At 41.4% G+C, this 21,122-nt stretch overlaps 1 protein-coding gene across 7 annotated transcripts in view; it reads left to right on the forward strand.

Moving 5' to 3' along the window:
- LOC124005254 (growth factor receptor-bound protein 10-like) overlaps window positions 1–20,870 on the forward strand; it is an 89,694-nt gene extending 68,824 nt beyond the window's left edge. For 6 of the 7 annotated variants that reach the window (XM_046314343.1, XM_046314344.1, XM_046314347.1 and 3 more), the window contains 12 exons: window positions 5,408–5,564; window positions 8,623–8,738; window positions 9,272–9,346; window positions 10,647–10,784; window positions 11,435–11,545; window positions 14,560–14,655; window positions 14,894–14,968; window positions 15,270–15,386; window positions 15,714–15,780; window positions 15,895–15,982; window positions 16,172–16,265; window positions 16,449–20,870. In XM_046314343.1, coding sequence (XP_046170299.1) covers window positions 5,408–5,564; window positions 8,623–8,738; window positions 9,272–9,346; window positions 10,647–10,784; window positions 11,435–11,545; window positions 14,560–14,655; window positions 14,894–14,968; window positions 15,270–15,386; window positions 15,714–15,780; window positions 15,895–15,982; window positions 16,172–16,265; window positions 16,449–16,595 — 1,281 coding nt within the window. In that variant the 3' untranslated portion in view covers window positions 16,596–20,870. Of the gene's footprint in view, window positions 1–4,093; window positions 4,389–5,407; window positions 5,565–8,622; window positions 8,739–9,271; window positions 9,347–10,646; window positions 10,785–11,434; window positions 11,546–14,559; window positions 14,656–14,893; window positions 14,969–15,269; window positions 15,387–15,713; window positions 15,781–15,894; window positions 15,983–16,171; window positions 16,266–16,448 lie in introns of those variants that run through there. The other variant, XM_046314349.1, reaches the window with a different exon arrangement.
- The last annotated feature ends 252 nt before the right edge of the window (window positions 20,871–21,122 follow it).

Genomic DNA, 21,122 nt, shown 5'->3' on the forward strand with positions numbered 1-21,122 from the left:
TCCACCTCATGAGCCAGCAGTATTTACGTAGCCTTCCCTTTACAGGCCGACTCAGCCCAGCACTTCCCCCTGGGCGAGCAGACTGCAGGCAGCGAGTGCATCTCAGGACATGGCAAGCTCCTCTGAAAGTCTATTGTCTTTATTCCACAAGGTTTTGTCTCACATTCTCATTAGTGGATGTCAATGGCCACTGCAGTTCAGAGACCACACAGTACATTTGGCTTCATTAAAGAGGTACTTGTAAACGGGACTGGTTTGTTGGTGGGTTGCAGAGAGGGGGCGAGACCACCGCTCAGTCGACCGCTAGCCAACACGGTTTAATCAATGGCTGTTCTTTTGGGGGATCAGAGAGTCGAGCCACTTCTTTGGTTTTGGTTTTTAATCATTTAGGGAGATAATGGAGTCTACAGAGAAGCACTAGATTTAGAATCGCCTCCTTAGAGATTTAATTGAACTTTTTCTTATGTATAAGATTTAAGGTATTCAATTGTAAGTCCGGGAAGATACCAGTATCACGATACTCGTCAGTGTCGTGGCAAGGAAACAAAATACAAACTTCCTTAGAAAAGCAACCCTAATGTTGGAAACAAAGCTATAGCACACAATGTATTACATACAGCAGGATTTTATAGATCCAAATAGTTTGGTCTGGTTCGTGTTTTCATTTTTGCCATGGAAATATTGAGATACTGGTATGGTCACAGCTCTATTCAATTGGTTCCACCACTTATTCTTTGCCTCTTATGTCATAGCCAATAAAATGTTGTTATATCGCCTGGTACAGTAGGCTATATTAAATATTAAATATAAAATGCCTCTCAAAGAGATCATGTCAGATGTTTCCATCAGAAGAATTACTCATAGAAATAGAATGAACAGAATTGTATTGGATCCTCTAACTTTGGCAATTTCACTGGTAAACTCAAAGGTGCACTATGTTCTACGTATTCTAATTATATGGAATGACCACTACTACCCCACGGTAGCCTGCCTACTGAAGACCCCAATTGCATGAGTCCCAATTGGCACCATTTACAGTACTTAGCATGGTAAAACCTATTCAGTGGTGCCCCTCTATATTACTTCACCATTCCTTTCCGGTGTGGGATATAAGTAGAGAGGACCTGATGTCACCACAACCTTATAGATTTATACTGCAGTCCATATTATACCGACCCTAAGAGGCTAGTAACCAGTATTGACCGGTAATCTAGAGTTTTTAACACAATCCCTGATGTAAATGTTGTGCTTTTAATGCACTAATGTGTGTGTGAGAGTGGCTGAAGCGTGACATTGCATGTGTGTGTGTGTTTATGAGAGAATGAGAGTGGCTGAAGAGAGACATTGCCTCTGTGTGTGTGTGTGTGTGTGTGTGTGTGTGTGTGTGTGTGTGTGTGTGTGTGTGTGTGTGTGTGTGTGTGTGTGTGTGTGTGTGTGTGTGTGTGTGTGTGTGTGTGTGTGTGTGTGTGTGTGTGTGTGTGTGTGTGTGTGTGTGTGTGTGTGTGTGTGTGTAGCTTGGGGCTCTCAGCAGCTTGTCCCTGGGTAATTACATCACAAGTCCTGAGTCATCCTGGAGGCCCACCACTGAATGAGAATAGTGTTCAGAAAGAACCGGAAGACAACCCAGCTCGCTCTCTCTCCCTCCCCCTCCCTCTTTCTCTCTCTCCCTGTCTTTCTCTTTCCTTCTCTGCATCTCTCTTTCTCCCTCCCCTCTCTTCCCCTTCCTCCCTCTCTTTCTCCCCTCCCTCCATCCCTCTCACTCTTTCTTCCCCCCTCTCTCTTTATCACCTCACACACAAGGAAATCTTTTCTCTTTTAGAAAAAAGAAGTGGAGTAGGTCAAGGAAGTGTGCCGTGCCTCCTCAGTCCTCATCACTCACTTGAATGTCTTTCTGTTCCTTTCATCACATTGGGATGCAATGTTGGATTGCAACATTTTTCACTTAGAGGTTGAGAGGTTATGTTCCTGCTCTTGTTCGGTTAAGTTAGGACCATGTGTTCCAATTCTCTACCCCCTGAAGTGTGTACTTGTTGACTCCTCTGCACACATGTCAAAGCACGTGACTCCTCTCCTCATAATATCCAGTACAGTATGTATTCTAGGATAATAATACGATGTAACAGTGATGTAATAGGCGTAGTGGTGTAGGGCTGGTTGTGCTACCTCATTCCACATAAGGAGTGTTAGCTGCTGGCAGTGGTAGTGTGTCCTGTTGTGGTACAGCATGGTAGGTATGTGACATGGGGTTTTCCCCACTGATTCACCAGGCAGGCCAGTAGTGAGGTAGTGATAAGTCAATGAGGAGAGGGGTGTGGCTGCAGGGACTACTGGAAGCCTAGTATAGTGGCATGTGCACTACACATAGCCCTACTACTACTTACTACTATCACATAACATTCTTTTGTCTCTTCTTTTCTCTCTCCTTCTCTCTTTCTTGTTCTCTCTCCCACCTCTCTCACTATTGTCTGTCTCTGTGTATCTGCTCTCTTTCTCCTTCACTATTTCTCTCCCTCGCTCTTTCACTATCTCTTCCTCTACTTATCTGTCTCTTTCTTTTCCTCCATCGATCTCTCATATTACCCCATCTTTTCCCCTCTCTACTTGTCCGTCTCTTTCTTCTTTCTCACCCTCTCGATTCAATTTCAATTTAAGGGGCTTTATTGCCATGGGACTCTTTCTCTAGTTCTCCCCTCCCCTGCCATAGCCCAACTCTCTTTAAGGCTTTATGATGCTTTCAAGACAACTGGAAACCCTGAAAGAAAATTGAGGTTGAATCGTAACGTCAGTGATCTTCAGGTCGGCAAGTCGGAGCTCTAGGAAGAGGCCTGAGTTCCCAACTTGGAATTCCCAGTTGTCTTGAATGCACTGAAGTCGGAGGTCAGAGATTTTCCAGTTTCGAGTTCCCAGTTGTTTTGAACATGGCAATAGTAGTGAAACCCTAAATCATCCTCCCTGGCCACTATGGCTGCTTCCTGCTTCCTACACTGGAAGGAAGGGAACTGTTATTTAAGACCTCCCATTATCCTCCTTCAGCATAGTGTTTGTATATAGATATTGACCCAATGAGATGTGAGGATGTTGAAAGGACATTGGCTAAATGTCTACCCCAGACAGGGTGGGGCAGAGCCTTTGTCAGTCCAGTCAGTGGGGTATTAAGTATCTGAAGTAAAACAAAACAAAAGGGGGTTGGTGGGTGAACAGAATAGTGAAAACACTAAGTTTCCGGGTTTTGTTCTTTTGAGAGAAAGAATTTTGGCATGAAGCTTGACTCGAGGGGAGGCCAACAAGAAGTTCAAGTACTCAGGTTTGTTTAATTTAGCCCGTAATGAGCCTTGCTCTGTCGTGAGAGAGATTTCTGACTGCAAAGTTCAAAGCTGTACCACGGAGAGAAAATAGAAAAGAAACAAGCCCTCACTTGAAACTTCAGAACATGTTGGGAGGTTAAAACGAAGGCTTCTTTCGCTCTGCCCCACACACCTCTTAAATGATCATTTTCACTTTTACTCAAAAAGAATCTGAAAGCTATTCAGAGCTGATAAAGTTGACTGTCTGTGCATGACTGTGCGTCTGTGTATGTGAGAGAGAGAGAGAGAGAGAGAGAGAGAGAGAGAGAGAGAGAGAGAGAGAGAGAGAGAGAGAGAGAGAGAGAGAGAGAGAGAGAGAGAGAGAGAGAGAGAGAGAGAGAGAGAGAGAGAGAGAGAGAGAGAGAGAGAGAGAGAGAGAGAGAGAGAGAGAGAGAGAGAGAGAGAGAGAGAGAGAGAGAGAGAGAGAGAGAGAGAGAGAGAGAGAGAGAGAGAGAGAGAGAGAGAGAGAGAGAGAGAGAGAGAGAGAGAGAGAGAGAGAGAGAGAGAGAGAGAGAGAGAGAGAGAGAGAGAGAGAGAGAGAGAGAGAGAGAGAGAGAGAGAGAGAGAGAGAGAGAGAGAGAGAGAGAGAGAGAGAGAGAGAGAGAGAGAGAGAGAGAGAGAGAGAGAGAGAGAGAGAGAGAGAGAGAGAGAGAGAGAGAGAGAGAGGTCTGTGAGTGTGGGAATGATTACATCAGCCTGAGCGAGCCCTATGATTGGTTAAGGAAGTGTGGTTTGATTCACTACCTAAAAGCCCATGGCTGTAACCCTTTGTGAGGGATGCAGAGGGAAGTTGTCAGCTAGCCGGACTGGAAATAGTGCCATCTGCTTGCTTTGTCCTGCACTAGGCAGAGGAGAGGAGATTATGTGACAGGTCCCATAACAGGCAGTCGCTGACAGAGAGTAAGGAACTGTGCTGTACTACAGTCTTTTTTTCGACCAAGTTGTGGAGAGGGTTGTTCATCTGTGTGTGTTCTGTGCGGAGGCAGGCTCACTCCAAAAATGCCATCGTGCTCTCCGGACTGCTGCCTATTACAGGCCGTAGAGGTAAGCTCTTAGAGACATATTTAACCGCTTTTCCCTTTTTCTCTGAAGTCTGATAAAGGTTAGCTGAGATGAGGGTCAAAGTATACTCTATAAAGTTTGAAGATAATTTGTATTTTTTTAAAGATATGACGAGCAAGGAGGGAATATTGGAGAGGCTCAGACTGAATCGAAGCCCCCTTGAAAGGAGAAATTGTTTTTTCCTTTCCTGTCGAAAGAAGATGTGATCTGTTGTAAGGCTTTGAATTTGTTGAGGCTATAGCTGGAGAAGGGAATGCGAATGTATTTTTATAAGACATCATGTTCAAAGTGTGCGTACTGTAGCCTAAGTGGGAAAGCTAAATTCCTACTAAAATCTCCTTGGGAGAACCAGAGGAAATAGGATCTGTGCTCAGACGGGGATTTATCAGGGTTTTTATCCATTCTTTCTATTAATGCACTATATTCCACTATATACAGTATCTTTCTATATAGTATATTTCAGTATCTTTCTATACAGTATCTTGTTCTATACTGTATCGTTCTATACACTATTTTTCTATACATTATCTTTCTATACAGTATCTTTCTATACCGTGTCTTTCTATACAGTATATTTCTATACAGTGTCTTTCTATGCATTATCTTTGTGCCTAATTCTGTCAGTGGATAATCTCTATGGAAACAGGTGGTGTGGATTGAAGGACTAAAACAGTCCCCTTAGTATTTAAGCTTGAAGTATGATTCTGATGAGTGTCACATTTATGTTTTTATAACCTATATTTTCCCACAAACCGCTGCCAGTGAGAATGGATTGTATATGTCTCGTATGCTCATCAAACACGCATGGTTATGAATTAAAGTAAATTAGCTCTTGGTACTATATTGCAAATGTTGAGCTATCGAGTTATGCTTTCTATGTAAAACTATGCCTGTCTACGCTTGAACTATGCGCCTCATCTTTCTGAATTATGTCTGTCTGCCTACGAGGTTGTGTCTGGGAATAGTTCTAACATGAAAGGGCCTTTTCATTCCTCTTTTAGATTATAAAAATTTTCAGCGAGGACGGCATGGGGAAAGTAGTGGAAATACCAGCCGACATGACTGCAAGAGATCTTTGCCAGCTCCTCGTGTACAAAAGCCATTGTGTGGACGACAACAGTTGGGCACTTGTTGAGCATCACCCTCTCCTCGGACTAGGTAAGTGGCAACCTGATGTGCTGGATGGGTGGGCTGGTGGGCAGGCTGGCTGGCAGGACATAGCCTAGCGCTCCCTCCCCCCTCTGTGTGAGAAGCCAACTGGATAATGAACATGTTCTCCTGCTCATGTTAAAGTCAACAGAGGTCTCATTATGGAAACCAAGAGTCATCGTAAATAATAGATAGCCTATATCTATAGCCTATATTTTCTCTTGTATATCATTATTTTGGTTAACAGTCGTTAGCTGCCTGTCTGTGCCTGTGGTTTCAGAGTCTGGTGTATGGGGCAACTTATATAGTGCACTGCTTTTGACCAGAGCGCTATGGGCCCTGTTAGAGGAAGTTCACTATGTAGGGAATAGGGTGCCATTTGAGATGCAGTCTGAGACAACGGGAACCCTCCTGACATCACTCTCCCAAACCGTAGTTTGTTACCGTACCTGAGAACGGATAACTTACAGTTGGAGATAAGAATGTACCATAATATGGTCACGTGTAATAATATGGTAGTAATATGATAATAATATGGTAAGAGATGTTCTTTATTATCTAATTCTAGACCAGGAGTAGCGATCACTGGATCATACAGGCACCTTGCCTCTAGTTACTGTATATCTAGTCACCCCCATGCTAGTCAACATTTGTACGGGAACTTTAATTTGGGCTTATACCATAGCTGAACAGGATAACGCTCGTCTCACTGAATGTTAGATTCATTGAAATTAGGTTGTGTAAGTCAAGACGTGGAATGCTTAATGTGGCGGCATTGCAGTGATTTGTTAAGAGTTCTGAGAAACTGAATGCTCCAAACTTCAACCCCCTAAGAAACGAGCAATTATAAAACACAAGTTGTGTCTGGGCTTATATCTTCATTATAGCAGATGGGTAAAATGAAAGTACTGTATTTCTGGGAACGTTTAGGCCTAAACACTGAAATGTAGGCTACCCAATATGTACGCACAACATAAAGGGTAACAATTATATGCAGTATTATTTTCAGTAATTTTTTAGGTTTTATACAGTGGGGAGAACAAGACAAAAATCCAGAAAATCACATTGTATGATTTTTAAGTAATCAATTAGCATTTTATTTCATGTATTTCATCACATGATCTGTTCTGATTGGTTTAGTGTCAGCGCTGCCAAAACCGTGCTAAGTATAGTAGGGATAACCAGTATTTTATTTATTTATTTTACCTTTATTTAACTAGGCAAGTCAGTTAATTAAGAACAAATTCTTATTTTCAATGACAGCCTAGGAACAGTGGGTTAACTGCCTGTTCAGGGGCAGAACGACAGATTTGTCAGCTCGGGAATTTGAACTTGCAACCTTTCGGTTACTAGTCCAACACTCTAACCACTAGGCTACCCTGCCGCCCCATGAAGTATAACTTCATCCCTCTACAATGGCAAAATTCTACAGACTTTTGTGCATCTCAAATGGTACTTTCTTCTTACAGTGAAGTACAAGGCACTATATTGCACTATAAGGTGCCATTTGTACGCAACCTCCATTCGTTGTAAAAGGAACCAGGGCTGATCTGACCTTTAGAAGCTGCCTGAATGGAGCTAGGGCAGGCTCTCTATGGTGAGTCCAGTCCACTAGAGGCAAGGCAAGGTCACTCTTCCTAATTGCTCCTTAATCTGACCAGGCTTGTCCAGATGGGCCTTGTTGTATAAGAATGACATCCAGCCAATTAGATATGTTGCTTTCCCAACCTCGCACCCAATCCCCTCACTAAGGAGGAAACTAGGAAAGACAGGGAGACACACAGATCCAAAATGGAGACGGGGTCCCTGACTCCCTAGTATGAAGAAGGCTAATGCGTCTGTCATTACTGAGTCATCTCTTCTCTTCAGAATGGGTCAGGAGATAGTTGAAAGACAACCCCACAATCAGTGGGGGTGTTTCCTTAGAGAAAGAAAGAGAGAGAGAGAGAGCGAGAGAAGGCCACTGTCAGTCATCGGGTGAATAGAATAGCTGATAAGAATAATGGCCAATGACCCTCCCTCAGCTTCCCCCACAAAGGGTTACAACCTCTACAGACTTTAAGCTAGTGAGTCAGGGGCTTGACTGACTCATGGTCAGAGAGGAAGTGACTCACCAAAGAGCCTCAGTAAAAGCAAGGTAGAGGAGGTGCTGGATTGGCTCTCCATTTCTTAGGATATAAGTGGACTGGAATCCAACCAGGTTGCAACATCAGTATGAAACTACACACATAGTTTCTGAAAACGTCCACATTGTCTATTTCCTCTTTCTCTCTCTCTTAATGAGTGAGAGAATCTTACTGCTTGTCCAAGAAAGCCTGGGCCCTTCCTCCCCAGTCCCCAGTGTCTCCTTTCCTGCTGCCAAAATCTATTTAGGAATCCTGCTTCCACAGTTGGATGTGAAACATGTGTTCCTGAGAGAGAGCAGGGGCCAGGCAGGGTCAGTGGTCCAGGCAGACAGCAGGGCCTGTATAGCATAGTAGCATAGCCCCACTAATTGTTTGAGAGAGGGGGGAGTGCATGTATGCTCAAGACATTGACAGGATGGGGGGAAGAGGAATATAGCAGGGTTGGGGTCAATTCCAGTCATTTCAGAAAGTAAACCAAATTCCAATTCCAAATGTTCATTTTTGAAAAGCAGTGAAAATAATTGGAATTGGAATTTCAGTGTACTTCCTGAATTGACTGGAATTGAAATGGAACTGACCTGGAATATAGTAAGAACATGCTGATTTGTCTGCAAGTTTTGGATAAAATAAGGTGTGTGTGGGTTGGAGGGTTAGGGAGAGGGGTGGGCAGAGTAGGCGGGGAGTGGGTTATGGGTGAGGAGGGGTGTGTGGGGGGGGGGGGTCATAGGCTGAACTGCTTGTTCTTTCATCGTTTGCCTTATACACGCAATGTTCAGGAAATTAAAATTCAAACTTTTTCTTGTTAAATACATGCGATATTGTGTCCTTATTGTAGGCTTCCATTTGGTAACTAGCTCATTCTCTCTCTCTCTCTCTCTCTCTCTCTCTCTCTCTCTCTCTCTCTCTCTCTCTCTCTCTCTCTCTTGTCTCTCTCTCGACAGAGAGGTGCTTGGAGGACCATGAGCTAGTGGTACAAGTGCAGGCATCCATGACCAGCGAGGGCAGATTTCTGTTCAGGAAGAACTATGCCAAATATGAATTCTTCAGAAATCCCTTGGTAGGTTGTTTTTTTGTTTGTTCGTTTCCAAAGAATCCCAGAGCTCGCATGCAGAGTTTTTCCTTGTCCTATTTATATTCTCTACATGTGTAAACAGTTATAACAAGCTAAACAGCCTGGATGTTATTTTTTGTTTACAAGCAATGCATTTCTTAAATGAGTGGCGAATGTTTGGTTGTGCTTGTTAAATGTTGCATATTACCCAGGAAAATCATCCTTCCCTCACTTTATAGTAATGTACCCACTCACACTCAAAAAAATAAACAGATTGTGATAACACTGTTAGACTGGTGGCTATAACTGTCCTGGACTCAGAAAGGCTAAACCAGGGTCTGGGAAACTGTCCCTAAACGTACTTATTTAAGAAACAGGTTGAAACTAGATTGAAAAGTTATGACACAAATGTTATTGTTTAATGTTTTTCTTCATTTTCATTTGGGAAAAGGGATTCATTGAATGTCTCTTGGTCGTTCCACTTCCATCCTTCTGATTTTCCTTTTACACACAACCTTCCCTTTCTCACTTACCAATAGAATTTCTTTCCCGAGCATATGGTTGCATGGTGCCAGGAAACAAATGGTGCAATCCCACCATCTCAACTTTTACAGGTATGTACCGTAGAACCATAAAGATTCCACTGCCTCAGCATACTGCGTACTTCAGTCTTTGTTGTGTACTGTATGTCTGATCTCACCTTTCACCTCCTTGTGCATGTCTTGTCAGAGAACAGATTGTAACACTTGATGTTCTGTTGACATACGAGTGTCTCTGCACACGCAGGCCAGGCGTGACTAACAGAAAGACAAACAGACAGACAGATATTACAGCTTCTGAAGGGAAGCAACTGTGAGAGAAGAGTAAAGGAACGTACTGAATGTTATAGCACAGCGCATCAGGCCAGCGTCCTCCCATTCTGCACCAGGCAGCACAGCGCAGCTGCATGGTGCCTTTAAAGACTTGAGGCTCTAATGGAATGAAGTTTACATGTTCAGCCTGCAAATGTAGCAGTGTGACAAAGCGTTATTAAAAGGGCCATGACTGGAATCCATCCACTATGGCAGAAAGCTTTTAAAATGATACCATCCCTGACATGGTCAGTTTTAAGGAGCAGGCTGGGGGCGGTTCCAGGAATCCAGTCGGAATCAAATCAAGTCAGATCATAAACAGTGGATCACTTAAAGGTGCGCTGCTCAAAAATTCTAATAGCCTACTTTCAGTCATTGTGTAGAGAATCAGTGTTCCGTCTAAACTGCCGTGAAATATATTTTCCATAACCAAAAATATTGTATTTTATAGCTATTTGAAGCTGGTGTACAAAGCCAGAAGTAAAAGAAGGAAAAGCAGAACTTAAGAACGGGAAGCATAGAAATGGCACACAAAAAACACATAAAACGCTACCGCTTCTTAGACTTGCTTTCAATGAGAATGTCAGATCCTTAACTCGCATTTCTATGTCAATTTGGTCATCGAAAAGTGGCATATTGCAGCTTTAATTAGTATCTTGTCAGGTCGGGAGACAGTGTCTGAATGTGGCAGAGAAAGTTCTGTATTCTGCAGGGCATGTTAAAACCAGTAGGTGCTTATCTTATCGCTCTACTCAGTTCTTGGAACAATTTGCTGTCAGAATCAGAACTCCTTGTTGAATTGTCTGTCTCTACAGTGTGTATGTGTCTTGGTTAATACTGTTACGCAAGACAGAACATCTGTCTGAACATTTCTCTCCCATGTTTAAGGTGGCCCATAAAAATTGGTATCACAAGAATGCCAACATTGTTCGTTATATAAATGTTTGTTTTCTGGCTAGGAAGGAAGGCGGTGGAGGTTTATTTCTCCGAGCCCCATGAAAATGATGATATTTGATGATGATAGCTGTGTGCTAAAGCCTTCTTCTCTCTCTCCTTCTCTCAGAATTTCTTGAACTCCAGCAGTTGTCCTGAGATCCAGGGCTTTTTATACGTGAAAGAGATGGGCAGGAAATCCTGGAAGAAGCTGTACGTGTTCCTTAGACGCTCAGGACTTTACTTTTCTACAAAAGGAACGTCAAAGGTACATGGCCTTTTCTCTTCTATGGTAGGCTTAGTACATGGCCTTTTCTCTTCTATGGTAGGCTTAGTACATGGCCTTTTCTCTTCTATGGTAGGCTTAGTACATGGCCTTTTCTCTTCTATGGTAGGCTTAGTACATGGCCTTTTCTCTTCTATGGTAGGCTTAGTACATGGCCTTTTCTCTTCTATGGTAGGCTTAGTACATGGCCTTTTCTCTTCTATGGTAGGTTTAGTACATGGCCTTTTCTCTTCTATGGTAGGCTTAGTACATGGCCTTTTCTCTTCTATGGTAGGCTTAGTACATGGCCTTTTCTCTTCTATGGTAGGCTTAGTACATGGCCTTTTCTCTTCTATGGTAGGCTTAGTACATGGACTCTGTTAGTATTAGGCTTGTATTGCCGAAGCCAATATCCCACATTTAAAATGCACTAGTAAATAGCCTACAAAGTCTAATACTTTAGTTGTTAGTTAAGAGGCTGCTTGCCTCAATCATCAGTGTACATACTTGCTGCTCAGAGAGGCCTGCCTTCTCTATGTCCCATACAAACACACAAGCTGCTATTGATTTGAGTGGAGCTCTGCTCTCTGCTACCTCCAGGCTTAAGTTTATTTGTGATGAAATTACATCGGTTATTGATTTATCCTCCACAGGAGCCCAGGCATTTACAGTTACTAGCAGACCTGGAGGACAGCAATGTCTTCACAGTAACAACAGGCAAGAAGCTACACAGTGCGCCAACAGACTACGAGTTCTGTATAAAGGTATGTTCAAGAGAAAGAAAGGCCTCTGCACTCGAGGCATTGCAAGTCATTCAGATGCTCATATGTTGTCTATTATTCTTCTATGGAGGACAAGCCGTCTCCTATTACAGTTATTGAACAGTGTCGTGTCTAGACTGTGGCTGCTTCCCAAATGGTGCACTATATAGGGAATAGGTTGCCTTTTGGTATGCATCCTGTATCTTGCTGAGACATGCCTGACAAGAGGCAGGCCTCGCTGCCATTGTGTGCGTTGTGTTGACCCACTTTCTGGCTATATAATAAATGGATAGAGAATGAAACTGAAATCAAACAAAATCCTATTTTATTCTGCAACGTGATAAGGGTTGGAAAGGTTCCTTTCTAAATGATTGGGCTCATCGGTAAGAAAAATAAATGCTGCTCTCATGGAATGGCATGCTTTGAGCGCTCCCAAAAAGTGCTATTTGCGTGTAAAAAATGTATGCCATATTTACATTTTTGTTGGTGACACTTTGGTATCTGGATAATATGCAGCTGTTTAAGTCTATCTAATTGGGTGAGTTTGATCATGTATCCATTAGGCCCATGGACATTTTGAATCATCACAGATTAGATTGAGCAATAAAAGCCCCACTCGTGGTCTTCTTAAATCAAACTTATTTTTGACCGTATGGAGCACAATACCACAGAGGAGTTTAGAAGGGAGCAACTCAAACTTTTATTCCGCAGGCTGGGATACGCACTATGCAGCTGTTGAGGGAGTGCATTTTTTCACCCACTGTCCACTGGTTGAAAAAACAGTGATTTATAGGCAGCTTAAACTTCTTCAATTCAACCATTATTGAGTTAAAATACACATATACATTTGTGAACAGACATCCACAACAACCACAATCCGTAATGAACAAATAGCTAAAAGTTCGAGCAGCAGTGTGATTCACATCAATGTGCTATGTACAGTGCCTTGCAAAAGTATTCATCCCCCTTGGTGTTTTTCCTATTTCTTTGCATTACAACCTGTAATGTAAATAGATTTTTATTTGGATTTCATGTAATGAACATAGACAAATAGTCCAAATTGGTGAAGTGAAATTTTAAAAAATTACTTGTTTAAAAAAAATACCCGGATAAGTGGTGCGTACATATGTATTCACCCCCTTTGATATGAAGCCCCTAAATAAGATCGGGTGCAACCAATTACCTTTAGAAGTCACATAATAAATTAAATAAATTCCACCTGTGTGCAATCTAAGTGTCACATGAGTCGATATACACCTGTTCCGAAAGGCCCCCAGAGTCTGCAACACCACTAAGCAAGCGACACCATGAAGACCAAGGAGCTCTCCAAACAGGTCAGGGACAAAGTTGTGGAGAAGTACAGATCAGGGTTGGGTTATAAAAAAATATCGGAAACATTGAACATCCCACAGAGCAGCATAAAATACATTATTAAAAAATGGAAAGAATATGGCACCAGAACAAACCTGCCAAGAGAAGGCCACCTACCAAAACTCACGGACCAGGCAAGGAGGGCATTAATCAGAGAGGCAACAATAGAGACCAACGATAACCCTGAAGGAGCTGCGAAGCTCCACAGTGGAGATTGGAGTATCTGTCCATAGGATCACTTTCAGCCATACACTCCACAGAGCTGGGCTTTACAGAAGAGTGGCCAGAAAAAAGCCATTGTTTAAAGAAAAAAAATAAACAAACACGTTTGGTGTTCGCCAAAAGGCATGTGGGAGACTCCCCAAACATATGGAAGAAGGTACTCTGGTCAGATGAGACTAAAATGTAGCTTTTTGGCCATCAAGGAAAACGCTAAGTCTGGTGCAAACCCAACACTTCTCGTCACCCCGAGAACTCCATCCCCACAGTGAAGTATGTCAGAATTGAAGGAATGATGGATGGTGCTAAATACAGGGAGATTCTTGAGGGAAACCTGCTTCAGTCATCCAGAGATTTGAGACTGGGACAGAGATATAACTTCCAGCAGGACAATGACCCTAAGAACACTGCTAAAGCAACACTTAGGTGGTTTAAGGGGAAACATTTAAACGTCTTGGAATGGCCTAGTCAAAGCCCAGACCTCAATCCAATTGAGAATTTGTGGTATGACTTAAAGATTGCTGTACACCAGCGGAACCCATCCAACTTGAAGGAGCTGGAGCAGTTTTGCCTTGAAGAATGGGCAAAAATCCCACTGGCAAGATGTGCAACGCTTATAGAGACATACCCCAAGAGACTTGCAGCTGTAATTGCTGCAAAAGGTGGCCCTACAAAGTATTGACTTTGGGGGGGGTGAATAGTTGTGCATGCTCAAGTTCTGTTTTTTTGGTCTTAATTCTTGTTTGTTTCACAATAAAATATATTTTGCATTTTCAAAGTGGTAGGCATGTTGTGTAAATCAAATGACATAAACCCCCCAAAAATCTATTTTAATTCCAGGTTGTAAGACAACGAAATAGGAAAAATGTCACAGGGGGTGAATACTTTCGCAAGCCACTGTAGATATCAATAGTATGTGATATCCGTATTGCCCATAGGCTACACCACTGCTGTCGTCTTTACCTCCAAGCATTTATTCAAGTTGGATAATCTTTGGACTGTAGCCTACAAAAGCCCATTCCTGCTCTTTTCCCGCAATCCATCTAACGCATTTGGTGTGTCATCATAGTGGTCTCAGACGTGCTCAGGTAGAAAAACTTTAACGTGCGCCTTTTTCAATGCTGATTTAGATGTCATTGAAAAAACAGAAAGGTATCAAAGAATTTCTGCATTTCAAAGTAATCCTAGAAGTAATCATCTAGTTTTTCAAAAGTATCTGTAATCAGATTACAACATTTTTGCTTGTAACGTAATGGTTTACAGTTTTTTTTCTCACCAACCCTGAACAGTATCAACTATCATCTCATGGGATATGTCAGTGTACGAGGGAGGAGTGTTTTAGTACAACCATACTGTCTGAATGGTTGTTTCTAATGATGAGGTGTTTGTTTGGTCTCTCTAATTGGTTGTTGTGTGTTAATTGACAGCCAAACAAGAGGACTGAGCTGAAAGAGTTGAGGATGTTGTGTACTGAAGACGAACAGAGCAGAACGTCCTGGATGACAGCCTTCAGACTCTTCAAGGTACCAATTCCATGGCAACAAGTCCTCAATACACTGCAAAGTAGTGCCTCAGTTATACCAGAGGGTTGTATCAGATGCAAGTTCACTTCACATGGGTTGTTGTCACTTATACCATGCTAATTTGAATACTATCTATCTTTATGAATTTTATGAATATTTTGGAAGGTTTGCTTTTCTTTGGTGAAGTCAAACAATAGCTAACTTTTCAATTTGTGGATACTTTCATTGTTCTTCACAGTATGGAATAGTCCTCTATCAGAACTACAAGATTCCTCAGCAGAGAAAAACTCTGTCACACTTTTCAACACCAGTGGTAAGCCTCTCCTTTTAGCTCCTTACAGGTGCCAGCCAAACTGTTGTTAACATCCAGACTCTTTCTCGATTGTCTTTCCTTGACTCTTTGTGTCCTCTATTCGGTGATTCGAACCAGCGACCTTTCGGTTACTGGCCCAACACTCTTAACCGCTAGGTTATCTGTTCAATGAATTTTGAGAAGGAAGTGAGGAGAGAGGAGGACTTCAATGACAGACAATTGAGGAAGAGCCCTAGTACTGAAACAGGGCATTTTCTACATTGGAAGTGTATTGACATTGGCACTGTTTGTCTCCCTCTAGCGGAGTGTGTCTGAGAATTCTCTGGTTGCCATGGATTTCTCAGGAAGGATAGGCAGGGTGATCGACAATCCCTTGGAGGCCCAGAGCGCTGCCATGGAGGAGGGTTATGCCTGGAGGGTGAGTCTCTTTCTACAATGTTACTATTCCAATGGTTCTACAACAATAATGCAACCTTACTACAACGTAGCTACGTTACAGCAATGTTATTACAACCTGTCCACAATGCGACTACAACGTTATTAAGATATTACAATATGACCTTATGGTCAGAAGGAAAACGTACTGCTGTTGGTGATTTAGAAATAATCTGAGCAAGAGTGCAACAACTTTTCCTTGAGTCATGCTTGTCACAAAGCCATCATGCTATCCGTCATGCAGCTGTACCAATGGAGTAAGAGCCTTTTATTAACAAACTAATCCATGTTTGTTTGTTCTGTATCTCAGAAGAGAAGTCAACGGATGAACATTCTAGGTAGTCCCAGTCCACTACATCCCTGTTTATTAAACTCAGGTAATTCAACAACATAAATTCTCACAATCCCTCTGTTATTTGAGTTGGCTACATTCTGTGTAGATAAAAGCCTTGTTCCTGTCCTAAAGCTCTCCTTTCCTCTTCCACGTCCAGTTATTCACAGAACACAGCTGTGGTTCCATGGGCGGATAACGCGAGAAGAGTCCCATCGGATGATCAACCAACAAGGCCAAGTGGACGGGTAAGGCTCCTCAGTCTCTGCAACCACACAGCCAACCCGTTATTTAACTGGGATTTATTTGATTATTAAAGTGTTGCATCTTCAGAATGCCCAGCCCACATGCCAACAATGTATGTTGGATTTCAATTTGTAAATTTGACCGACATTGAGGTTTTCACCAAAGACTGATTTTCCCCCTTTTCTGCTCAGGTTGTTTCTCTTGAGGGACAGTCAAAGCAACCCAAAGGCCTTTGTCCTCACACTGTGCCATCACCAGAAAATCAAGCATTTCCAGATCTTACCGGTAAGTGAGCTTTATCTTGCCTCTGGGCTTTTCTCTCCTTGACCTCCCTATCTCTCTTATGACTACAGGCACACTAGAAAACCAAGTAAAACAGTCAACAATTTTATAGAGTAAAGTCACTTTTGTTGTTCATTACTTCCTGTTGTTCTCACCTGACTGTTGTCTCTATGGTCCGTCCTGCAGTGTGAAGAGGACGGCCAGATCTTCTTCAGCCTTGACGACGGGTCCACCAAATTCACCGACCTGATCCAGCTGGTGGAGTTCTACCAGCTCAACAGAGGAGTCCTGCCTTGTAAACTCAAGCACCCCTGCACCCTCGTAGCCTTATGACCCCTGACCTATGACTTGACCGGACTCTGCCTACAAACAAACTCAAGACTTTTTCTTTAGGAGAAGCTAAAGTGATGAACTCATGTTGTTCTTGATGTGTCATGAGCTGCCAGAGACTGCGGATGGAACGGGACGGAGTGGTTGGGGGGTTAGGACGGACGCCAGTGGACTTCAGTGACCTCTGTGTTTCGGAAGGAGATAAAAAAGCAAAAAGCTGCACCACGTTGCTATTAACTCTTATAAAAAAGAAAAACATTTTCAAGTTTGTATTCATAGTCACCAATAAGCTCTGATCCACTGACACTGTTTAGTGACAGTTTATGAGATCAAAGTAGTTTTTATTTTCCTTGTACAATCATCAGGACTTTGTTTAGTCTGGGCCACTTTTTTACAGAATGAAAGTATTTTTTTTGTTACAAATCATCTATACTACAACCTTTTTCTGAAAAGCTGATTGTTTTCTAGTTTGGCGCTTGTGAAACTGGGAACAGGCCTTTCCACACTGACTGAAGAAGAATTCCTCTACCGTCTCATTCTTCTCGTTACCAACAATGGCAAATCCCTCCTGTGTTGGAGGGATGGATGGACAATCTGATATTCGGAAAAAGAACATCACAAGACAGATCACGAGGCCAGCTGTCTCTTTCAAGCTGTAGGAAAGGAAAGGCTGGACCTGGTAATTTAGGATGGAGCTGAAGGATACTCAAGGACTACACAGGATCCATTCATTCCACTCTCATAGGACTTTTCTTCATTTATTTCTTTCTTTGGTGACCTCACAGGCGTTTGTATTCATGACATTTTAGTACTGCATCAAATGTGTTCTTAGTCCGTTTTAGTTTCTTATCAGTAGTCTGGAGCGTATAGATTTCTAACAGTCACACAACAACTAAATCACTACATCCAGTTCAGTGTTAAATCAATCCATCATCAGCTCCACCATCCGGTGTTCCACATGAACTTCCCCCCAAAATATAAACTACTACAGGTATTCATTCACTCCCTGTCTCATCCACTCATTTAAGTCCATGTAATAGATAGCTGTTGTGGTCCACGTTGCTAGCCTAGTCCTATACCGTGTGCTATAACCAACACTTCTATTGTTGGCTACAGTACGTATTCAGAATGACACTAGGCTACCATGCTGCTCTTCAGGTGATAACAAGCAACATAACAGCTCAGCTCTTGGGTCTCTCTTGGTGTCAACACAATAATAAAGCATATGGCCATCTTGTGGACTAATTCCATGTTGTAAGCACTCTGAAGACATGGTTATGATTATATGAGTAAAATCTAACAGGCCACTGGGGCGGGAGGGTGCCACAGTTTTCTTTTAAACCTACCTGTTTGCATTCCCTCCGTCAGAACACAGGGAAATATAACCACTACACCAACCTCTTGTGATCCACTAGAGGGATCTGACAAGCTCAGAGTAGACGTGTACAGTCCAAGGTCGGTCTGTCTGTAGAATGCAACTGGAATCAATCGACTCATCTGCTAGGAGGACCCATCTTCTTAATCCAAGGGTGCATCGCAAATGGCACCGTATTCCCTACATAGTGCATTACCCTTACTTTTGACTATGGCCCGTAAGCCTTTGGTCAAAAGTAGTGCACTATATCGGGAATAGAGTGCCATTTGGGATTCACTCCAAGTCCATTCATTTTAGACTTGTTGCTTTTCTTTTCCATGATGTGATTGAATGATTGTTTTTAGAACAGACACTGTGAAGCCCTAGTAATGGATGATACCCTGAAGTGGAAGGGTTTTTACTGTCCAGCCTCGTCCAAGGTTGCAGTGAACACACAGATTTGTAAAGATGTTTTTACCTGTAACGCAACATTAAGAAAGAGCCATCTTTTTATTTTATTTATAGTGTCTTAAGCTGGATAGATTCAGATACCGAATATTAGCCACACTATCTACAAGTTCTGCACAATGACATTTCAAAAAACAAGATGCAATGACTCAATCATTTCAAGTATTGTTTTGCAAATGTATTTATTTACCTGGATGTGAGTGATTACTTGAAATGTAGCTCTTTTCTCAGTGCTGTTCATTACTGTTTTATCATTACCATGGAATGATTGAACCCATAATTATTACATAGCATCTATTACAAAGCCTATAATTCATTTCTTGCTTTTTTAAGTTTGAACACTCAAACTATTTTATCACCAACACTTACTATGAAGTAACATTCAAGTGGTGTTCCCTAATGTCATGGTTTTCATTCCAAATTGGTGTCAGTAGAACAAGTGTGGGGGATAAAAGTCACTCATATTTCAGTCACAGTGCGTTTCACATCGAAATTCAGTTTAATGCCTCTCTCACACATTCTTCTACATTTAGGAAATCTTTTCACATGGATATTTGAAACACACAGGTTGAAGAAGATTACATGTATTTTTTATTTATTTTTTTACATGTTTAAACATTTGACATCTTCTTAAGTGTGACTTTCACTGATAATGTCAATCAAATTAATTTCATATCTAGACATTTAATTCATGAGTTGATTTTCAAATACACACTGTTTTTTTCGCTGTCAGTTCAGTTGCTCTGTCCCATTTAATTACAGTTAGTTTTCTTCCATTTTACAGAACTTTCACTCTTTAAACTTTGCGTTAATCAGAACTTTGTTTCTTGTGTTAGAAGTGAAGCTATACCTTTACAATACTTGAGCCACAATTGCAAAAAAACAATTGGTCTACAGTACATTAAATAGCCAAGTCATTTCCACAGCATAGTGTGTATTATCCAATGAGAAAGGCTTGGATGTGATGGCACCACTAGATGCCCATTGCAGTACCTTTTTCCATGGAATTTTGAGAGTAACTTCAGAGCTACACTTCACTGTTTATTGGGTGTGACCAGAGCCATGAATATATAATATATGTTAATGTATGGCTCTGGGTGTGGAATCATTATGACTATACAATGAGCAGGTTAGGTGCCATAGCTGCTTACTTCTTTGCTAAATTCGGTCAAAACGTCGGACAATATATCTTCCCATTGGTCATAATGATTTCAGTAGAAATCAGTTAGAATTGCCTCCTCCGGTGGTAATCTTAGCTGTACAATGTAATATGCAACTCATGTAAAAGTTGTGTATTGAATCAGTGTACCATATTAGCATATGAAACCATGTAGATGCAACACTGTATTTAGGTTACAGATCACTATTATTACCGCATTGGCTTACTCTTAACTACTTATGAAATGAAGAAACTTGATTTATTTTTATCATTTGGTTTAATGTGCATATAGAGTTTATTTCTTATTTCTTAAATGTTTGTCATGTAAAAACCTCTTCACAAATGTCTGTAATATTGGAATGTTGCTGGTATGGAACTGGAGTTGGCTTGGGCATACAGTGTACATCTTTTCATAGTTCCTGCAAGTCATCCTAAGCTACTCAGACATCACTGACTCTCAACACTAACTGTTTAGGCCTGTTAGATACAGATGTGTTTTTTGTATACAGAAGCGAGTTCTCTCACATAGTGTCTTGCTATGAACTAGAATGTTACTAGTGACATTGAATCACCTGCAAAGTAGTGAACTGATGAAAGTGAATTAAGTAAATGTACTTTTTTATATTTCAGAGAAATGAATGTAACTGGGTTGCTCAGGGTTGACATGGAGCCTGTTGAAAACTGGTCATATCGTCAGACCAGTGAGATTTTGTATGTGCGATGTTGTGTAGTTCTGTTGATCAACTTGGGGTTAATAGTATTTCACCAAATCATTTTTTCTTTAGTAAGTAGTTTGGCCTTTATGATGTTCTTTCAGAATACCAGTAGTTTCTCCCAAACAGTAGTACAGCACAGGTGTCCTCTTCTCTCTTGTGTAAGTCTGTTTGTCTCAAGAAGCCTAAAATGCAGCAGGTGCCTCGATGACCTTTTTCTCTGCACTAAACCAGAGCTGACTTTGGACCGTTCATGGGAACCTTTTCCAGTGATCGATAATGACTCTTGTGCTTTGCATATATTGTCACAATGCAAGATACAGTGACTGTACAAAGGAGTAAAGCAAATATATATAGATCTATATAAATATACACCATTATGTATTTCAGGGAATGCAACAAAACAAGAACCTGTATCTCTTTTTAAGAGAAAGATCCTGTATTCATACTGTGCTTTGCTTCAATCTGTAAATAACTGAATGGCTTATATCTCTTAATTGTAACCTTTTCAGGTATTTTTGTACAAATAAGGGACTGTTATGTTCTGTTTATTGTAATTAGAATAAAACATTAATACATTGTTATTCATTTAAGCAGTTATGGTATTGTCTTGGCAGAGAAGTTTTACATTTTTCCTCATTATTCAATTACCTTGAGTCCTAATCCAGGTAATTCCAAATGCATTTAAATCACTGTATTCTATTTGCAAGTCATTCTGTTTCTTTTGAATACTATTGCAAATGCTAATTATTATAGATGGCATTACATTTCCACTGCAACTTACCATGAGTTTAGGTATATATTTTCATCTAACTATCATAAATGTCTGCTTGAAA

Source organism: Oncorhynchus gorbuscha, linkage group LG19, assembly GCF_021184085.1.
Source record: "Oncorhynchus gorbuscha isolate QuinsamMale2020 ecotype Even-year linkage group LG19, OgorEven_v1.0, whole genome shotgun sequence".
Lineage (NCBI taxonomy): Eukaryota > Metazoa > Chordata > Actinopteri > Salmoniformes > Salmonidae > Oncorhynchus > Oncorhynchus gorbuscha.